At 33.9% G+C, this 22,649-nt stretch overlaps 1 protein-coding gene across 18 annotated transcripts in view; it reads left to right on the top strand.

Annotated features, from left to right (window-relative positions):
* Positions 1-2,239: 2,239 nt before the first annotated feature.
* LOC105667912 (octopamine receptor beta-1R-like) overlaps positions 2,240-22,649 on the top strand; it is a 49,934-nt gene continuing 29,524 nt past the window's right edge. Inside the window, exons 1-4 of one of the 18 annotated variants that reach the window (XM_067349485.1) lie at positions 2,240-2,761; positions 3,166-3,218; positions 4,760-5,041; positions 11,273-12,554. In XM_067349485.1, the coding sequence (XP_067205586.1) occupies positions 11,845-12,554 (710 nt within the window). In that variant the 5' untranslated portion in view covers positions 2,240-2,761; positions 3,166-3,218; positions 4,760-5,041; positions 11,273-11,844. Of the gene's footprint in view, positions 3,219-4,566; positions 5,042-11,272; positions 12,555-22,649 lie in introns of all 18 variants that reach the window. The other 17 variants (XM_067349484.1, XM_067349482.1, XM_067349480.1 and 14 more) reach the window with 17 other exon arrangements.

Below are 22,649 nucleotides of genomic sequence, written 5' to 3'. Positions count from 1 at the left end.
GAAAAATGCAGTAATTAGAAATATTACCAAATAAAATAAAATTTGATAAACATTGTTATAAATATTTTCAACATAAAAAATTTGTTTTGCACTATCTTCAACATTTTCAACAAAGTTATAACCGTGAACTCAGTGATCATCGAGTCATCCATCATCCGTTTAATTATTCGCGATTGGTGCAATTTACGAATAATTCGCGACTTCAGTATTATATTGGAATTGTGTTGCCGTACATTTATTTGTAGAATACTTTCATTTGACACAAAATCGAGCGATGATTGTTTAATGAATGAGATATTCTTGCAAACAGATAATCGATTGTTAACAAACCAACGTCAATTGGTAGACGCTCGTATTATTACGCTGCAATTACGTTAATAAGCAAGGTATTGTATGTTCCAAGATTTATAATCAAGCGTTTTTATTTTATTTTAGTGCTTATTTTATTAAAATTTATTCAAATTTTTCCTTTCCGTAACAACTAATTTTCCATGAAAAAATATATTTTCCATGTAAAATTTTATTTTGCACGCTTCTACGTTCAAAAAATTGGATTTACCGTTTGCGTTCCATAAATTCACATTGTTGTTCATGTTGCAAAGAATTTGTTTATTTTTTGCATAGGCAATAAATTAAAATTTGATTCAGTACACACATCCTGATTTTATTTTTCCAGTCTGTGTTGTCGAATTTTTCCGCTATAATTTTGTGAGAGAGGAATAAAATTTTTGCAAAAATAAAAGATTAATTTCTGCTTGTTCTGCTTGTTCCACAAAACAATAATTTATTATTAAAAGTAAAAAAAATAAGAAAAATTGCAATATCTAAAAAAAAACACGAGATAAATTTTTATAAAGAGACATTCTTTTACATATATTTATTATATTATAATTGCATCTGTCTCAATTTTATTGAAAAAGATTGTATGAAAATTTTTCGCATAAATACTTTTCTATATTCTATATTCTAATTGTACTACTAATAATTAATGATTGTATTATTACATAGTATTTATATTATTCTCAGACACGTAGTTCGCAAGAGTTCGTCAGAACAACAATATTTTCGTTTCCCTTTAATTGATGAAAGTAACGAACTTCGCTATCGCTTCTTTGTATATACGCACCACAGTGGAATCGAGAAGACCGGTGTGATTAATACTCGCGAGACGAATTAATTGTTGAGGCTTACTCTTGTGCCTAACAAGAGGAAATTCTTCGATTTCATGAAGCGTACAACAAACACGACATTTATGAAGCGACGATCTAAATTTTTTCATAGTCAGGAGAAATAATTCGTTAAATAAATAATTATTCGTCGAGATGCTACAAAACGGATATAATTCTGTTATGATTGGATTGCTATGTTATTTTTTTATCACATAAATTTAATTTTGTTCTTCATTTTTTTATTATCGAGGGAAAGTGCGCAGTAAAAAAGTGTTAAGTGAATTCTAGAGCACCCAGAATACATATGTGAGTATTTTATCTGGCGAATAGTAGATTATCCAGTTTCTTGCGCGCGTCAAGCTTTATTTTATCCCGCTAAACTTTTTTATGTTTCATCGTGCTCGCTCGATACACATGTTACACGATATATATGTGGATGCTTATACATCTGTACGACGGACGGTAGGAGGACGGATAGACATGTGTAGGAGGTAGGACAACAGAAAGATGATGGATTCCGTTCCGCGTTCTATGTCAATTTTTGCACGATTACAAAGGCATATTGCTATTGAAATAGCTTCATCTTTCCAACAGAGATATCAGGAGATTGATAATTTTCGAACAATCTTTCAGAGACTGATTAAAAAGACAAACACTTTTGCTAAATTAAATTTAAAATTTTAATTAAAGTTTTAATTAAAAAAAAAAACTTAATTCAACACTTAACGTTGATCAAAGTATTTAATGTTAAAGCTTGAAAATGATTGCTTCAATAATAATCAAAGTTCCTGTCTAATTTTATTAAAATTTGTTTATTTACGCTGCTTAAAAAATTCTTTAACTTATAATTATAAGCTCTAACAAATTGATATCAACGTTGCAGAATAAAAAAATCTTATAAAGTGACATTAAAATTTTATGAAACTTTCTAAAATTATATTATGTTGCAATATCATAATTAGGCTTTTAATATATAAGCTTCAAATGCTAATATTGCATGTTAATATTAAGATTTCCAAAATAATTAGCAATCGTAATATCTACCTGACTCCTGACCGAGGGACCACGTCTCGCTCTTTGCGAATTAAATTCTCCTCCGACCTCGCGGAGGCGGCGTAAGCGAACGTTCGCACGGGCCGTAGAAAAACCACCCTCCTTTGCCCGGATAGTGGTGGAGAGACCGACTAACGGGGGTAAGCTCGAAGACTCGCTGGCGAAAAGAGGAAGAGGGAGAAAGAGAGAAAGTGCGAGCCTGGGTGGCGGCGGAGGGATTTGGCCGAAGGTGGAAACGGCTCCGCCGTCCGTCGTGGAACGAGGAGAAGAGGGTGAGGGTGGACGAGGTAGAGAGACAGGGTGGCGGCGCGGTGGTGGTGCGTCGCTGGTGGAAAGCGGGAAAGCCTCCGAGAAGCGACCACCCACAGTTCACTGCGGCCTCGCGAGCCACACGTTGCGGGCCACCGCGTATCATTGTTCGATTAGCTCGCTTCGAGCTACCCTTCGTTTCACGAACATACACTTTTCACTATGTAAATAAAATCCCCGGCCCCTGGGGCGTATTCTTTCATCGATCCTTAGTGAATCATCTCTGGAAGGTAACCGCGATGTAATGCACGTGGTGAAGGATCGCGAGATGAAACTTCTTAAAATTATTCATCATCGCAAAAGCCAAAAAGTAAAAGTGCAATTCCTTGGCAAAGATGATCTGTGTGGAGTGCTTAAAATATGTTGAATCGCCGGATATCTGCCGGATATCTACCTACCTATCTACCTACCGAAGAGAGCAACGATGACGATCTAATTTCAATCTGCTGCTCCTAAACATCTTAGTACGACTTGCTAAAATCCAAAACATGCGCCGATTGAAGTGAAAACTTGCCAATCATCTAACTTCTAATCTCAAGATCTCCTGCTCTTGGACACCACGATACTCGCTGAATTTAGGAGGATGGAATCCTGTTCGATAAATTCAAGTTAATAATCCAACCCCGATTTTCAGCTGCTAGATATCACGATGATGATGCGCCTATACGCGCCCTGGAGTTTTTCCGAGTAAATTTTATAAATTTTTAAACTCAATAATTCATATCAATTTATGTTACTTAGTGCATTATTTTCAAGCAATAATTGGGCTCGTTCAATCTGAATAATTCACCATTTAGCTGAGTCAAAATGTTTTTTTTTTTTTTTTTAGTTTGATTGAACACCGAATGCAATTCGTGTCAATCATTTTTTTTCCACGTTACGACTTTCGTCGTGTCGATGCTCTATGAGTTCTTGTTGCTCGTAAACGGTCAATTATTGCGTGACATCCAGATATAATTGCTAACACTCTGAGAATGTAATCTTTTTTGTCTTCGAGACAACTGTTGAAATGACATTACGTTTTTCTGCGAGTTAAAGCAAATGACGGATGACGAGGATTTAGTTTGTTTCGCGACATATTGAGTACACAGTTGGTGGTCATTCGAGAAGACAGATCTTGATCCAATACACGCTGATCTTGTCGACCACGTGTGATCTTTGTGATGATGCGAACGTTACGAGAAGTGTGCACAAGTCTCAAGATGACAGCGGATTAATGTTTGCGAAGAAGATTGCTCATAACGCACACAATTTTCCACGATTACTTGTATAAATTACGTGTTCCCATTTCGAATCCATATTGCTCTAATTAAGAAAATGTTCAGAAATGTCCTTCGTGGTGAACTCTGAGAATCAATCGACTGACGTTAATTGAGAAATCCGTTTAATAACGTTTTAGACAAAATCTATTGATAGAATTATTTTAGAAAGATATTAACGTGCTGTAATAAAGCGTTAAATGCATGAATGTACTGTAATTATGGCATTCAGTAAATATATTTTGTAATTATGTAAACTATTGGTGTGACTATACGCGCGACACACCATCTGTGCTCATGACTGCAAATATGCCAACTATGGTTTCCACGGAAACATTTTAGCTCAAAGCGGTAACGCGTGTAATTAATCACAGACATGACTTCTCGTAATATTGGATGCAAATTAATAATTGACGCCCTCGCTACAATTTTGCTTTAAAATATAAAAACGCCTGAAAACAAATAAAATTACTATTCCTTGCGTGAAGTGTCATAAAAAAATTATTTTCTGATTATGCTCATGCCGATGTAAAAAAAACTCTTTTGTTTGTCATTAACTCCTAAAATACAATACCAGTACAAGTTAACAAAGAATAAAAAGAGCTCTTGGATATATGGTCGTAACAATAGAAGGAAAATTATTAATTCTTTGTTAATGTAATATTAAAAAAATCGTGATGTCATGAATGTACGATATTTGATGGCAAACGTGTTAATACGATTTCACAATCATAATCAGAAAATACGACAAATTATGCATACTGTTGCACATGTAGATGTTGTCATGTAGATGAAACGAGTTAACAGTTGTCGATTCATTGACTCGGTCGCGTGTTTGCATTAAGACGAGGCAAACAGCACTCGTTCGACATAACGTAAGCTCAATGAAATTCATTGTGTCGCGCAATGTCTCGCTTTTCCATGAACCTTTTACCAAAGAACAAAAAATTCTCCTTTCTTAACGAGCAGTGCGTGCAGAGTGTGATCAAATAAAAGAGTAATTTAATTAACTAAAGAAAAAATAATAAATAATAAAGTGAATGTAACAAGTGAACAAATAATTAAAAATGTAAGAATTGAAGATGTCTTCACCAGTTGCGATCAAGCGTGAAAAATTTTGTGACATTATTCATGTGTGTAAGAAGCATTATCATGAAATTAAGATATTGCAGTAAATTGATTTTCGCTTGGCGAGTAAGACGCGCCGGAAGTGACTCGATTGAGGAATCAGCGCAGCCGAGGAATCTTGAGGTAAGATATTACCTCCCTGATGTAGTTAAAATATCGAATGGAATGGTGGGTTTTGAATGTTTATCCACCTTCGGGATGGGATACGAGTATATTCGCGTATTTATTTGACTTTAGCTAATCGATATCGCTTATCGCACGATATGCCATCCTCAAACGACTGTCTCATCAACGATGATGGCTGCGTTAATTAATTTGACAAGCGCAATGAATACAACAGATTCAGATACAAATGTGTCGCTCAGTTAATATTCAAGCAGTAATTGGAAAAAAGCACAAAGTTTGCACATTCTAAAATTTATACATTTAAAATTGTTTAAGTAAAGAAATGTGATGAATTTATTTAAACAGTATGTAGTGGATATTTCTATTTGTATTTTTTGCAATTATAGCATTGCCTTCGAGGCACCGAGTTGACTAAATTATAATATGCGCGGATGCAGTATTGTTCCGTTTCTGCGCGAAAGCTTCTTTTAAACCTGCGTTATTGAAACTAACATTCGAATTGATTTTCGATAACTGAATTTTTTTTTTTCGTGGTTACGTCAAACATATTATGCATTTATAATGTAGGAGAGAGTAAATACGAGCCTAGTGAGTCGAATTATTTTACGAAACGATGAAATTTTCCTGCCAGATGTCGGTTGAAACAATCGCATCGTGTTCGTTCTATATGTGCCAATCGATTTTCGATGTGGCTGACATAAATGTTGAGAGTTGCCTCTACCTTGAAACTCATTATTGCTCATACAGCTATTTTCATGATTATGTTTTAGTTGCTCGAGAATAAACAGTTTCAGCTTGCCATTATTCGCACCGCTTAGCAAAACTTACCTTCTTGATTTAGAAACCTCATCCTTCGTCTACAATCTATAAATTCAGAGGGACATGGTAGGACATAGAATTTTATCTTTAATTTTAGTATTTAATAAGTAAAATTATGGGTAAATAAATAAATAACGTTGTGCGGTAACCATAAATATTAACAATTAATTTGTCATATAAAATCGCAAATAGAATTCTATCATATATAACAATTTATCTGGATTTTAGTTACAGATTTTTTGTTTGTTTTTTAATTAATCCATCACATTGAATGAGAAAGGTAAATTGAATAGAAGTGAACAAATAAATGGGCAAAATTATTTAATTACATTATTATACTGGAAAGTAAGATTTTAAATTTGAAACATGACTTTATAAAACCTATATTGTGTAGCTAAATTGCATGCGGTTCGAGAAAGTCATTTTGCTTTTAAAATTTTCATAAAGTTACGTTGTTGCGCTCTTGTCAAAGACGCAGCGACGCCTTTCTGCGATCTGGTTGACGTAACATACCTACATGTACGATATACGCTCAAATACTTGTATGCTCTCGGTAAATAGTAAACTAAATGTAATAATAGAAGCAAGCTTTTCCCTAAGCGGAGTAGAGCACGTTTTAGCGTTGTAAAGCTTCGCGTCTTAGAAAAAGACGAAACTGGATTACGACAGTCGCGATGCTAGTAACCTTGTTGTATTATAAATATAGTTATAAAAATATATATATTTCAAAATAATAGAATTATAATATCGTATTATTGTCAAATATAAAATTTATTATTTTGTAATGTGCTGAAACTGCACTAAAACAGCAGTAAATATAAATTTGTTTCACTGAAATTTGTATTAAACACATAACTTAAAAATTTAAATTCTAGTAAATATAGTGATGAAAGTTTTAATAGAAATTTACAGCATTCTTTTGCATATTCCCAAATTAATTCTGACTTTTCTATTTATAAGAAGTATATTTATATGTTGTAAAAAGTGTCCGAATCATATTACATGCGCTTGACAGTTTTTGAACGGAAATATGACGAAGCCATTTAACACGGCTTTCGACTTTCTAACGAGTTCTTGCTTTAAAATTCACGTAAACTTCCCAAGTTTCATCGTGCATTATTCACTTCCATGATTTCTTATTACGAGAGTTCGGCCTCGTTCTACACGGAGATTCGGTCGTAAATTTCCATACTCGCGAATCCTATTACCGTCATTTGAATAAAATTGCGTACTACACGATTGGCTGTTTTTCATTCGTGAACTAAAAGTCGTCTTTGTTCGAATTCAGAGATCCGCAGAATTGCGTTCGCAATTCACCGCAATATACCTACTAAACTTTTGCCTATTAAAATGAGTAATTTTGCATTCCAATACAAAAAATATATTGTAAAAACATAAATTAAATATGTATAATGTATATGTATAATATAGAATAATATGCATACATATCTTTATAAAAATAAAAATAAGATGTTCTTTACACGGTGAAAAAGAAACAGCTTTACTCTCTTTCTATCCTAAATTAATTTCTAGAATAAAATAATGGAATTAATATTCGTATAATTATTCTAAATTATTCCATTTGTTCTAGAATAGAATTATAAAATTAACATCTATTATTAAAAATGAAAAATTAAATTCTTCTTTGCCAATCTTCTTGCAATTTATTTCATATCGAATTGTACCACTTTGTTTGAATCATTAAAGATTCGTATTAAAATTAACATTATAATTAACGTGAAAGAGCGCGTCAGATAGCGCGATAAAAAATCTGCGGCTTCTCGCATTCTTCGATCTGAGAACCCGGGATATTACGTCTCATGTCGCAAAAACAGAAACGACACCTTATATTTCGTTCTCATGTTTCGCGTTCGTATTTCGCAATACAAACTCGGAAATGGCAAAGAAGACAATGATGACAATGCTCTTATAACTGCGTTAGTGATAGAGCTATATGTCCATATAAGCTATTAATCCGACGTGAGAAGATAAACCGATCTTACGGAAAATATACAAACGACGTTTCTCATTTATTCTGAAATTAAATTTTTAAGCTGATTATACCTTGTCAAAACATTTCTGATCATTGATGTACAACTTGTTCGACATTTACTCTGAAATAAACACCGCTCACATTCGTGTCGAAGACGATTCTCTGCGTTTTCTCCACGAAAACCTGACGGAATATTACGTAACGTAAACGGAAATCGCTATCCGTGAACGACGCTTCGTATTGCGCGGCACGCGCGCTGCTTCGTACTCGTGTTTTACGCTCATATTTCGCGACACATACGGAAATAACGGCGACAGCGACAACGACGGCAATGCTTTATAGCGATGCTAGTGGAACATCCACGTGCTTGATCCGGCGCGATGCGAAGCGAAGTGAGGTAAGCCGGCTTTACGGCACTGACATGCGTTCATTTTCTTTTCGCGTTTCATATTTCGAAGCCTTCGTATTGCCTTCAAAGCTACTAGCTTTTATTAATTCTTGGCGATAGTTTTTTTTCTCTTTACTTTTCTAAATTAGATATCCAGAGATGCGTTCCAGCGCCAAGTAACATATATGTATATAGCAATAGATCGAAATTTCATTAATAAAAATTAAAATAAAAAAAAAAAAAATAAATTATAATTATTAAAAAAATAACTAACACACAAGGTTGTATCATTCTTTAAATACAGGAAAGAATCGTTCTATGATATGACATTATTAGCGTAGACAGAATTAATAATTGGAAAACAAGTGTAACTGAGAGCAAATTGCGTTCGAGCAATCATGATTTATGTAATTACTCCACCCCAACAATTACGTTACAATTTCGTGTTCCGGGAAATTATTCATCATACTAATAATAAACCAAGCAATTTTTCTCGCGTGAGAAAAATTATTCGCGCGTAAACTTTTCCGCCATTGCAAAATTTTCATCACGCGATGAAGTGAGCGTCTGCATGTAACTTAACAAAATTTTTTCCTCTTTTTACATCGAGAAATTGTCGCCGACTGTCATTGAATTTTTCAGGACAGTTTGAAATTCCAGCGGTGACGCTTCGCGCATTTCGCGTACTTCGCAAATATAATTAGTCCAACAATATATCACAAATGAAAATTTTATATGTATGACAGTCATTCCTCATGGCAAAGGTCCATTCAATTTCATCTCGCAAATCCCAACATTTTCCGTCAAAGTAGTGTTAGAGTTTGCATTAAAATTTTTATAAAAATATTTTATTTTTCATTGTTTTTTTCACAAAATACGCAAAAATTTATTAATCTGCCATATAAATATTACATACGCTTTTTAACACTCATATCATTAATTTTATTCATACATAGAAAAATCTATTTTATTTATTTTATATTTACTAAAGTTTTTTTTAAGAATTAAATTTTGAATAAAACTTGATAAACTTTAAATTAAAACATTTATTAATAAATATTTAATGTATTAAAAATGAAAATCTTGCCATCAACGTTTTTGTGACAAAAAATCAATTCTAAATTATGTAGAGCTGAAGCATATAACTGAAAGCTAACTCTATATAGAATATATCTAGGACATTTTCTCCATTCCGGTAGATCTATAAATAACGAGTGAAATGTTTCATGTTACGGTCACAAATAAATACCGCGTTCGATTTTAATCCGACTTTTACCCGAAATAGACAGAAAAACCGATAAAATCTTAGAATCTCTTTAGAAAGATGAATTTCTTAATGTGGCCAGGAACATCAATAACATATCTATATATGTGTGTGTGTTCTATCATTTAGAGTCCGCTCTGTTCATCCTACATGAGAAATTTTCTTGCATTCGATCGTAAAGAAGTTCACTTTAGATACACTTTCCCGTACCCTCTAGATAGAAAATAACGCGGACGTATATAACTCTAGATGTATAAGTAGTACAGAGTGTAACTAAAACAGATGACCTTATATTTATAAAACTACATTTTAGAGATGAGTAAATTTTATATCTATTTTAAGGGCCTGTTGACGTTAATGAAAGAGGAATATATCTATGTATGTAGCACACACACACATACACACACACATCTAGACAGAAAATATGAGACAATTTTAGAAAACATGTCGATTATTTTTGAGCAAATGATATGAAGATGAAGAAAAATAAACGCAGTCTCAGTAAATATTAAACATGGAGAAAATTATGTTGATTTTGCATGCGATACGTTTGCGTTTGTACATATGCGCATGATAGTATCTGTATTCATCTCTATTTAATATATCTACATGCTAAATATGACACATTTCCTATCGCTGTATTTATATTATCTACTCATTATATATCTTTTATCAGTATTTACATATTGTCATTGTTAATATTGCTTATATTTTGCAAGATTTAATATTGTTGATGTTATTTATACGTTGTTTGTAATAATGACATTTTCATAACAATATAATTTCGATGACGCCGTAATAACTAAATTCTAAATCGCGACATTTAAAATATGACGTTCGATCGTCCTACGAACAATATATTCAACTGTGTGTTAATTTGCATTTGTTGTTTCTATTATGGCCGATACACATATTACTCTAGAATTAGATCATATTGTTGCGACTCGTTATTCGCGTGTATCCCGCGATCCTCGTGCAAATCCAATTTTAGCGGAACATACAAGCATATTTGTGCGGTAAATCAACGGCCTTTTAACGCGGATTATGCGTTCGTGCATCGCATGGAATACATCTAAATACACTAACTGTAGATAACCCAAATTATTTGAGATATTTACGACGAAGGGATTCAGCCAGTGGGGAATTTACGGCAATTAGTGAAATTTAAATTTCACATCCCAAAAGCATAGAAATAAATACTATAAATAGCAGATCCTTTAACATTAAAATTTGAATTTCAAGTTGTCCAATTTTTAACTAACTTTATAAACTTTAGTTATTTAACTATTTTTTTAATAACGAAATTTTTAATTAGCTAACTTTAGTAATTATATTATTAACAAGTTATATGTATTATGAAATATAATAGGCAAAAAATTTCTATAGCAATAAAACTACCAAAATTTATATCTCGGGCCTTCGTATATTGATAAATTTTTAATTAATCAACTTTGATGAAGTTGTATTATTGCAAAAAATAAGTCGGGATAATCTTCTTTAATAATGAAATTACTGAAATTAAAATCTCAAGCTTCGAAGAATAGTAGTCACTTTCTAATTAACTACCTTTATAAAGTGGTATTAATGAAATTATTGCGTAGAATGAGTGAAAATGTGTTTTCTTCAATAGAGAAATTACTAAAATTAAAATTTTAATCTTACAGAGATAAAAGAGATTAAAGTTAGAAATTATTATGTTCCATTATGTAGATTTAACATTGCGCATCATCCATTTATGCACATTTATGTATATTTTGTTTGCAGACTATTATCGCACGAGGATATATCAAAATCTCTACGAAGAATGTGTCGCTCGAAAGTCTCATTTCGTCAAGTTGCCCCTTCAAAATTCGCCGAGAACCTTCTAACTGGAATTGTGTAAAATTATAATTACACTGCAAAACAAAGAAGAATCTACAATTACGACTATACAATTGCGAGTAAAATCCATGTAAACGGACAATCAACTAGCATAGCTCAAAAAGACCCAAGTATACGAAGCGCTTATAGAAGCTCAAGTACTCAAATACTCAAGTACTAATCTATCCCACCGAGTAATCTAACAAAGTTGAAAGAAATGCATTGCTATCTAATTTTCTTATTTTCGGCCTTATCGACGACGAGCGGATGGCGAAATATTCCACGTGAACCATCTCGAGTGTTGCAATTGGAAGGTCTCGAGATCCGCAACACCGCTCGGGTGAAATTGTAATCGTAAATGGATCGATCACAGGCCGTCTATCGCATCAAGAAAGAAACGAAAAAAAACGCGGAAGAAGTCGTAGCCGACGCCGGTAGCCAGTCGAGAAGCGAGAGAAACCCGTAGTTTCTACAAAATGAGCTTCAACGAAACGCTGAAAGAAGACCTGGACAACACCACGGATCTGTCGGGCGACCTTCTTCTCGATACCGGCCAGCGGAACAAAAATCATTTCCTTGTTTTGACCGTAAAAGCTTTCATCATGGGATTAATTATCCTGTGCGCTCTCTTCGGCAATCTGCTGGTCATCGTGTCGGTCATGAGACACCGCAGACTTCGCGTGATCACCAACTATTTCGTAGTGTCGCTGGCCTTGGCGGATATGCTGGTAGCGCTGTTCGCCATGACGTTCAACGCGTCCGTGGAACTGTCCGGGCGTTGGCTCTTCGGATATTTCATGTGCGATGTGTGGAATTCACTGGACGTCTTCTTCAGTACCGTCAGCATCCTCCATCTTTGCTGCATCAGCGTTGACAGATATTACGCGATTGTCCAGCCGCTCGACTATCCGTTGATCATGACAAATGTGCGACTGGGAACTATGCTAAGCGTCGTATGGTGCTCGCCGACCGTTATGAGCTTTCTGCCGATCTTCGCTGGATGGTACACCACGAAGGAACATCTCGACTACAGAAGAAAATACCCGGATGTGTGTATGTTCCACGTCAACAAGTTCTACGCCGTTGTCAGTTCTAGCGTGAGCTTCTGGGTGCCGGGGATAATCATGATCGCGATGTACTACAAGATTTATCGTGAGGCCGATCGTCAGGAGCGCATGCTGTATCGGTGAGTTATTCTTTCAATCTCTCTCGTTAGTAATTGAGATATTGATAAATATTTGCGATTAGTTTCGATGAAACAGTAGCACTGTTGACCTCCGTTCTTTGTACATTTTGGTCAAAGTAATAAGTAGATTTTGATGCTTAGCATCTTGAGGGAACTACAAGGAGATGTTTGGCTTTTAATATTTCAATACATTTTCTATTAGTCTAGATAAGACCATAAGCGGATTTCCGCTGGCATTTTGATAAATTTGCAATCAATCTGAATAAAACTACTCACTTTTTAAAGTCCTACACATTTGTGATTAATCTAAATAAAATTATAAATAAATCTCGGCTTTTAATATCGTTATATATTTACGAGATGGATGAGACTATAAACATACCTTTCAAGAACTGACGCTGAAGAATATACCACTTACAGTGTGATGATACTCTCATCACTTTTTTGCATTAAAGGTCTGTTGCAAATTGAAATTTAACATAATTTTATATATTCTATATCAATAATAATATCTAATTCACAGAATGTTAAAGTTACGCAACATTTTATCATTATCTAGAAATTTGCTAAATTTTTTGATCGAGTAAAGAAAATTCAAAAGAATTTCTCGTTCAACGTTATCTAGAAGATTTATAGCCAGTAAATTACGTAAATATTTTCAGTTTTTTGTGATGTTTTTTCTTAAATATTTCTACCTCCTTTTTCTCTCAAATTATCTTTCAAAAATGTAGTGATATTAATAATTGTAGATGTGTAACAAAAATAATTATTTTAAAAATAAATCAAATTACATATTTCAATCGCTAAGCATTTTTTAATCAATCAAGCACAAATCAGTTCTTATTTTTATAAATCTCTAATATATATACTAATACTTTTTTTCAAATAATTCTCTACGAAAACGGCTTAAAACGTACAAAATCTGAGAAGGTGACAAGATTGCTAGTGTGTTGTTACAATGATGGTCGGACGATACATGGTTGTTAAATCTGGAAAAGGCGCTTTTGTGTTTGAAAGAGAAATAGAGAGAGAGAGAGAGAGAGAGAGAGAGAGAGAGAGAGAGAGAGAGAGAGAGAGAGAGAGAGAGAGAGAGAGAGAGAGAGAGAGAGAGAGGGAGAGAGGGAGCACTGGCCATTAGTTTCTTCCCGAAAGATGCTTCCGAAAGCCTCGTGCCGTTCTTGAATGTCCAATTAGGGTAAAAGGCGCGAAAGAAGGTAGAGACGAGTGGGCGACCAACAACAAATGTACTTCTCGAGAGGAAGAAAGCACTCCAAAATAATACTTCGCCATTCCCTTTCGTATTGTGCAACTCGCGTGCCATTACAAGCTTCCAAATTTTTTCATTCAACATCAATTTGTATGTCATTTTACTTTTAATTGTATTTGACAAATATAGTTTGTATTGCAACAAAGTAACTAATTTAATTTCACTTGAAAATACAAGAAATTGATAATGAGTGCTGACAAAATCAACACTTCCCAGTTTTATTTTCGTCGCGACGATGTTATCTTTGCCTTATAATTTTTCGCTTTCGATCGATGAGGCTTTCGACTCGTGCCTTGCACGACCTTGTCGCAAGTTTTCTGTATTTTTATAAATTACATATCCGTGTAAGGTCGCATGTCCGCCCTTTATGTAACGCGAAGCCCATGGGTACTTGGCGTATTTCGCACACACACACGTCATTTCGCTGCACTTTGAATGCGTCACCGAGACACCGCGTCTCGTTTATGAACGACAACGAGAGAACGCGAACGCGGAATGGAATGGAAATTTTGCGTTGCTCTTGAATTTGCAGTGTCCACTGCCAAAGAGACTGACATTTCGACAAATATATAAAAGCGCAGCACAATGGTCGACAAATTTTGAATATTTTATTTCAATAAATTTCAATTCAATAAATTTTTAATATTCTATACTACACAGTAAAATGTTAAAATATAGTTGTAATACACAAATAAAATATAAATAGAAATGGTTGATAATAATAATATAGAAATTTATTATATAAATAGAAAATTATGAATAATGGTTGATATACATTGAAACAATTAATAAAGATATAAAGATAAGACATAAAAGAAAAATGTATAAAAATGGAATATTTGTAATTAAAGAATTGAACAAAATTAGTTAACTTTTAATTAAAAAAATTGGATGAATAGCTTTATTTATAAAAAAATCCTATAATATACGATAAGTAATTATTTAAATCTATTAATGCATCTATTTCAATTTATTTATTTGAAGTATTTGAGTACGGAATTCACATTGAAGCACCATTCCATTTATACTATTAAAATGTTGAATTTTTTGAGCATCCATTTCAGTATTAAATTCAAGATTTAAAATTCAGAATAACTATTGATATTTAATAAAAAATAAGAATGTGTTTTCTTAGTGTTAACACATTGATTAAAAAATATACAAATAAGAATTTTGCAGCCTGTTAAAAAGGCACTTAACGGTCAAGATAATTTGAGTTTTGAAATAACATCTAGGTCATTGTAATCCGCATTAGGTAGAATGACATGGTGAAATTTTTAGTTTTGTAAGTGCACTGTAGTGGATATAAATGAATATACAAAATGTCAGATTTAATTATACGTATCTCCGTTTATGAACGACAATGAACAAATACGAACGGAATGGAATGGAAATTTCATGTCACTCTCGAATTTGCAAATGCCCAAGCAGCCACTCGAACTTTAAAACGAAGCCGAGGTTAATGAAACGTTGATTTCAAATGAAAAGAAGCTTACGTAAATATAGGTTTTACATTACTTATTTATCAATGATAAAACAAAATAGTTGAGCAAAAATTAGATTAAAATATTCCTTTTTATTTAAGAATAACATTTTGCGTGTCGTGGATTTGACGAAGTTCTGACGGTCCTTTGACTTTTGCTGACCACGGCGAATTTAAATTCTTCTCTGTTGTAATTTTATTGATTTGATTTAAGTTAAATATAATATTTAATTAAAGTCAAATTTCATTATATATTAACAAACACATATTTATCTATACATATACGTGACGTGATAATCAGAGAAATTATATCAAAATCGTTGCGGTATTGCACTTAACTTGACGTCAAAATTACGTTTGTCAGCGCGTCAATTCGAGAATAACACGAAATTTCCATTCGATTCAACTTCCTCACTCCAATTTCATTTTGAATTTGATTTTATGTCAAATTTCATTATTCTATAAAAGCGTTATTTATATACGCGCAATGTGACAACCAAAGTATCAAGAAATTATGATGTCAATACTGTTGCGATATCGTATTTAACTTGACGTGAGAATAACGCTGAGCAGTACATCAAATTTACACCGAACGATTCTGACGTTTCAAATTGCATCGCAAGCTGCAATCTTCGAGCGGGATTGTGTCTTGTTTGCTGACGATTTCAATCTGGACCGGTTCTGGACGCGGTGCCAAAACTGATATCGCTCTGTGTCGCGTTGGAAGACGAGTATCAACTTTGCGTCTCGCTTTTGCGGGAACGCGCCGTAAATTTCACAAAATCGATCGCGACCGGCGAGCTGGAAAGCCACATTCGGTTTGCGAATGTGTGCAACAACACGTTTGTAGCATGTTGTAACGTTTAGAAACATTGCGCGACGTGATATTTGCACGAATGTAGGAGAAGAATATTTTGTTTGTTGTTCGCACATATCTAGTATTTCCGTTTATTTCGAAATTATGTGGGTAATTTAAACATATTAATTCCAAATAATACAATTTGCAAGATTGTGAATTAAATTATGAGAACAAATAGAATATTTCTAAATTTTTGAATTAGAATAAATATCTAAATAAAATGTTTTAAAACTTTAAACATTTGAGCCATCTACTTCAATCTGCTCTAACGAGTACAATTCTGGGAAATCTAATACGTTACTGATCGACTGATTGCCAGTTCCGCTCCCGTTCCTAAATTCGCGGCAAAACTCTTGGCATTGATTGCGAGAAGTAAAGCTTTAACGAGCAATCTAATTGCACCTTGAGAAAAATTTTCCAGTTTCAGTTGAAGAGACTCTCCTCTTCGTCGAGAAGTGCTTTGACTCTCTCGTGATCGAACTCGTCCTATCTAGGCGTAATCCTCCGACTGTCATTAGCTTTTGCGCAACGCCGTATATACGGCATCCAATTATTCGTACAATTAAACTTGAGAGATAGCAACTCTCGGTACGAAGGTATGCTTCGCCAAGTAATTAATGTCGGAGATCAGACGCAATATGACGGAAATATGATGATGCAACAAAATAGCAGTTTCTCATTGTAACGCATGTTTGGGGTTCTTTTTCAAATCTTTCGATATATAGTGTAAGATATGCTCAATTTTCTCTCTTGATGCTTCATTGGAATTACTTCTTTAATTTAGAATACGCAGATTGAATTATTTTTAATTTATTAATCTAGAGATATTTTTTTAGGACTCAAATACAATTAGAATTGTTTTTAACGAATTAATTTAGCTAGAACCTCTCATATTTACCTCTCAAAATTTAGTTAGAATTCTTTTATTTTTTCCCTGTTAAATTAATTTTATTATTTATTGCTGATCACTGCAAAAATAATAGGTAACTATTAATTAGACATTTTTATTGAAGGCAAATTGCCATCTACATCGAAGAAAAACATTCGGAAAACAAAGGTTCAAAAATTCGTGGTCTAATTCCGCATTATTTCCCATTCTCCAACATTTGTTTCCTTGTTGTCTTGAGAAAGCTCATCGTTACGTACAAGTACAGTATATGCAGTATTCCGCGAACATCGAAACGTATATAGCCAACATCGGACCGAAACTGCACTGATTTGTAAATCCTCGCTACATCAGATTTCTGTATACGTAGCAAACACAGAACATGTGTTAGCGAATGTGAACTTGCTCAGACAGGCAATTTAAATGCATGAAGGTGATTGAAGTTCGCAGCTAGGCCTAATCCGGTCTTTTAAAAGTCAATGAGATGAAACATGAAGAAAACATATGCGCAGTTTATAATACAGCTCACTATTTCCATATAATTTTCCTATTAAAGAGAAGATAAAAGTTGTATAAAAGTAGCGAATAAAAACAATTACATAAAACCAGTGTGAATAATGAAAAGCTAGAAACAATATAAATCTTGAAATAATACAAATCTTAAGATGCATGCTGTATTATAAATTACACAAATAGTTACAAGTATCAGAAATCTGATAGAAGGAAAATAAAATAAAATTTATTATTGTAATTAAATCGACTTACTGAAAAAAATTATTATATATTCCATGCGTGCTTTAGTAAAATAATAATTTGATACATTTTATATATTCCGACGTATATCTGTGTATCGAAATCCGTGTATCCCTGCTGGGGAGTAACGGATTTCCCCCTGATCCTGAGATCTGAGAATTTAGATCAAGATACTCTTGACAGAATTTCCCGCCGTAGTCCTTCTGTATCGTATCAATGACACTCCCCCTATCCACCCTTCCATCTTCCTTTCCCGATACTCTAAGGAGCCCTTTGATACACGGAACAGTGCATCGATATCTGTCTATCTACTTGGCTCGCTTCATCACAGTTCTCTCGGCGATCCTCCGAGAAACCCACAAATTTTTTATTCATGCTCTTGCAAAGTTTATTCGTTTCGCCCTGTCAACATTCCAGAAGTCCTTCGAGGATCTTCCTGTCGAAACTTCTCGTAGAAATGTGAAATAACAGAAAAAGTCTTCCGATCTCAGCATTGACTTGTCGTCCGGGAAAATGGCAGCAGTAACTTTTCGGCAGCTGATTTCCCGGGACGTTTCTTCATGCCGTTCTTTTCGGTCCTATTTTATTCATTGTCTCGAAGGCATGGAGTGTCCGTGATAAAGTTTTTAGGACCAAGTTTCGGACGTTTTGCGCGTCGTGCAAAATAGCGGAAGTTTTCAGGTTTTTTCAACCTCTCTCTTTCCTTCGGATTTTCGACGTTTAATTCTTTAAAAGTAGAATTTAAATTCGCATTCACAATATCGTCCTATTCGTTCTGTTGTTCGTCATTTCTTTGACAAATTAATTTTGCAAAAGAGTCACCGTTAATATTTGTTTAACCGCAATTACTGCTATTTCGTTTGTTTCAACAAAACATTATAAACATTTTAAAAAAGTATTCGTTCATTCAATGAAACATATGTTTTCATATGGGTTTTAATTCGATTTTAAATTTATGTTATATTTTTTAATTTAATTTTATTGTTTACATCTTATTATTTATTTTATTTCTATTTGTTATTTGGAGATAATAAAACGTTTGGATGTGTGCATTCCACGGATAACGTTTTCACAGATTCGTTAACGAATCTATTGATGTTACGTTTGCTACCTACTCGTTAACGAGAGAAACACATGCGGTTTTCGTATTTTATGGACCCTTGCTCAAAAAAGAATCCGTAAAAGTATCTGCACGTTGCACATTGTGTTAATCAATTTTCTGTTACAAGTGCGCTCTCGATATTATCTGTCATTATCTTGCATTTTATAATCAAGAGAAAAGAAATTAAAGAACAAGTAATTGCGTAATTATTGGTCGTTGTAGAGTGCAAGAGTGTTTTAGAATTCCCAATCTTGACTGCAATGATGATTGTAATAATGAAATCAATAATTTTATCTTATGTTTGAAATTCAAGTAATGGAATATATTTGAAATATTAATAGTTACATATTATATCTGGATTTACAATGTTATGCAATATAAATTTTATTATATATCAAAAATATTAATAATTGGATATGTGTGGAATTGCAAAATTCACCTAGTGCTTAATAAAAATAATTAAATAACTCGAATGCTCGTGATATTCGAAAGGAATTTCGTGCGTTTCGTATCGACAAAGGACTGGATATAAACGACGGTTCTGTGCGAATATCCCGTTCGCGATGTTGATGGCGGTGATTCATGGATTGTTCATCGCTTCAGCAGGATCCGCAAAACCCAGCCCCGAGGCAAGAAGCCGCCTATTCTTCGCAATATCGAGCGCTATATCGCATCCTAACCGACGTCATTATTCCCTCGGCCAGATAATTTCGCAATGCACGCCATTTCGGCAATTCTCCACGAGAACGAGCGAGTAGGAACTGAAAGCAAAACTATGTCCTAGCGTTCTCATTTGAACAATGTACGTACAGGGTAGTCCATCGGAAATAGAACATTCGAACAATTCTCTCAGATATAAAGATGCGAAAATTGAGAACATTTGATTTTAAGAGACAAGTGTGATGGAAAATAATTTTTGCACAATAAATGATATTTTCTCAAATATCGAAAGATAGAATTTAGAAAAGGAAATTTAATTTCGCTAAGAAAAAATGGATTACACAAATAAATCAAATTTGAAAGAATCCGTATAACATTAATCATAATGAATTAGAGTTGCACACATCAATAAAACGCACACACGCACAGGCGTGCGTGTATTGATTTCCGGAGAGCCACAACGTCGCTATTGCGGGTGTTCCAGAAATAATGCGTATAGTTACGAGCTTACTGAATTATGAACGTAAATCCCAAATGTGATTTTCCTCATAAAGAGTGTTTGATCGAGATGACTTATCTGGATGACTTATCAAAATGATTTATTTACATCTAATGTGCCTCCAACGATTACTCTAGTCTATAGGCTTAATTGGAAATAATGTATAAAATGTAAGGTTCACGTTTTTCAATTACGGACAAAAAACTTGAAACGTGCTTTCGTCGCGCGAAAGGTGTTTGATTGAAACAATTGAGATTTATCTGTGAATGCGGATCGTGCTACTGATAATTATTTCGATTTTTGGAAAACCAAAATGTCTCACGAACAAAACCGATTTGGGGTCATAATTTCTCATCGCGAAAACGGAAACGATACTCGTTTTTCTTCTTTATCGTCGTATATATGTACATCGTTGATCGTTGCGTGACGTTCATTCGTCACCATTTACGATATTATAGTGAAAGCTCGGCGTGGAAAAGAGATAAAGGGAAAAGAAAGCCCGAGGGCCATCCCTCGGCCATCGGGACACGCAATGTCGTTTTCCAACATGCTGACGACAGGTGAAACATAATGTGAGATATAAGAGATTTGCGTGGTGGGAGCCGACTTTTACATGGTCAGATGGTTTTCTCAAAGCAAGTAGAATTTAACGAGCTTGAGAGGCTATCATCAAAAATTCGACGTCAGTAAGCGGATTTATTCATATTGAATCTGAAACGGACCTTTTGAACCATTTTAACAATTTTTTAGTATCAAACTCGAAATTGCACGGAATTTGCAACGGAAACGTTTTTAAGTGTATATATTTCAGAGCTCTTGAACAATTCGAGGGTGACTCATACAAGTAATAGCTAGAGATTTTGAAAAAATCTTTAGCTATTACTAAAATCTGCAAAGATAATGCAGTGCGATTATGTATTGACATTATTTATTTTTTACTACAATAATTCCAACAATTGAATATTATTTTCAATAATTTAGTTTAGAGATTTAATTTACGACATTTAATCTGAACCAAAATTATAATTTTTCAAAACTTTGCATACTTTTAATATCTAAAAGAAAAATAACGTATATCTAGGTCATGCATTTTTCTCACTTTTCGAGAATTTCAGAATACTTTTTTTTATGGCATTTTGTACGTCCACATGCCGTAATTACCTCAATGTCCTCTCGTGAATCGATCAATCGTGGTGCTATTGAATTTCGCGTGCAGTGCAACGCCGCGGCGTGGTTTGCAGGTCACGTGTCCAACGGCAATGATCAAAAGATCCATTAGGCCTCTATGGTCACCGCCGTGATTACGGCGACACGGCGAACGATATCACAGCTTGATCGCGACGCAACAACCGCGGTAGACAATTTGCTTTGCGGTGAACGAGAAACTCGTCGCCGGAATTTCCTCGACGACTCTGATTGTTATTGTCAAGTCAGATTGTAGGACGTTAATAGTATCATTGGGAATTTTGCTTCAGCTCTTTATCTCGAAACGCTAAATTGATTTTTCGAAATGGAACAACTTACATCTCCAATCCATCTATCTATCTTAAATTAATATTTATTTAAATTATTATTCAAGAATTGCTTTATTCATTACTGTTTCCAAATTTTATTTTATTTGCAGCTACATATCATTATCAGTGTCAGTGTGTAATTTTATCATTATTTTTATTTTGTTATTACATGCTTGTGTATCATCATTGCAATGTTACTATCATGATATGTACAGAAATGCACAACATGATTTGGTTGAATCGTGCGATTAATTAGCCTATCAATATTGCATAAACAATCAAAATTTGAGTTACCGCATTTATGGTAATTATAGCTACTATGCCAATTACCAAATATCTCCACGTAAAATAGTATCATTGCGCTAATTATCACAGACTGATATACGTGATTAACTATGGCAACCACATGCCGAATTTAATTTGGCATACAGTTTAAATTAAATTAGGCATGCCATTTCTATAATTCATTATACATATGTATATGGGTCTTTGGCAATTTACAATTTAAAAATGATAGAGAGATTGCGATAGAAAGCAGATGAAAGTATTCGAAAAATTGCAGTTAAGCGGTATTTTTTGCCGCATGTGATTTCATTTGCATCGATTATGTATAAATTGGTAAGCCGTGATTATTTAAAAGTAGCCAATTTCATTTGAATACTTATGCATATTAAATCTTCGCGTGGAATATTTTAATAAATCAGAATTTATCTCTCGCAATTCGCGGTATACTTGATCGATTTTTTCTTCGAAGTTGAGCGGGATTTCCTATTAGAACTTGTCAGGTTTCTTTCACGTGCTATATATAATCACATATTAGCGGATAATCCCTTACTATTCTGCATTACGTTTACGATTTGTCAAGTAATATTATAATATTTCCACTGACAATGAGAATAAATCGATTCCAAAGTGATCAGAGGAAGTGTCATTAAAAAAATGTCCGCGAGTTTGAGACACCCTGCATAATCGTAGAATATTATAATATATGTATATAATATCGATTACTTGCGCAATAACAGCAGATGCGCGCACTTATTTTATACGTCAGTCACGAAGTTGAGAGGTCGAT

The sequence above is a fragment of the Linepithema humile genome, chromosome 2, assembly GCF_040581485.1.
Source record: "Linepithema humile isolate Giens D197 chromosome 2, Lhum_UNIL_v1.0, whole genome shotgun sequence".
NCBI lineage: Eukaryota > Metazoa > Arthropoda > Insecta > Hymenoptera > Formicidae > Linepithema > Linepithema humile.
This window is presented reverse-complemented; position numbering and strand designations above follow the sequence as displayed.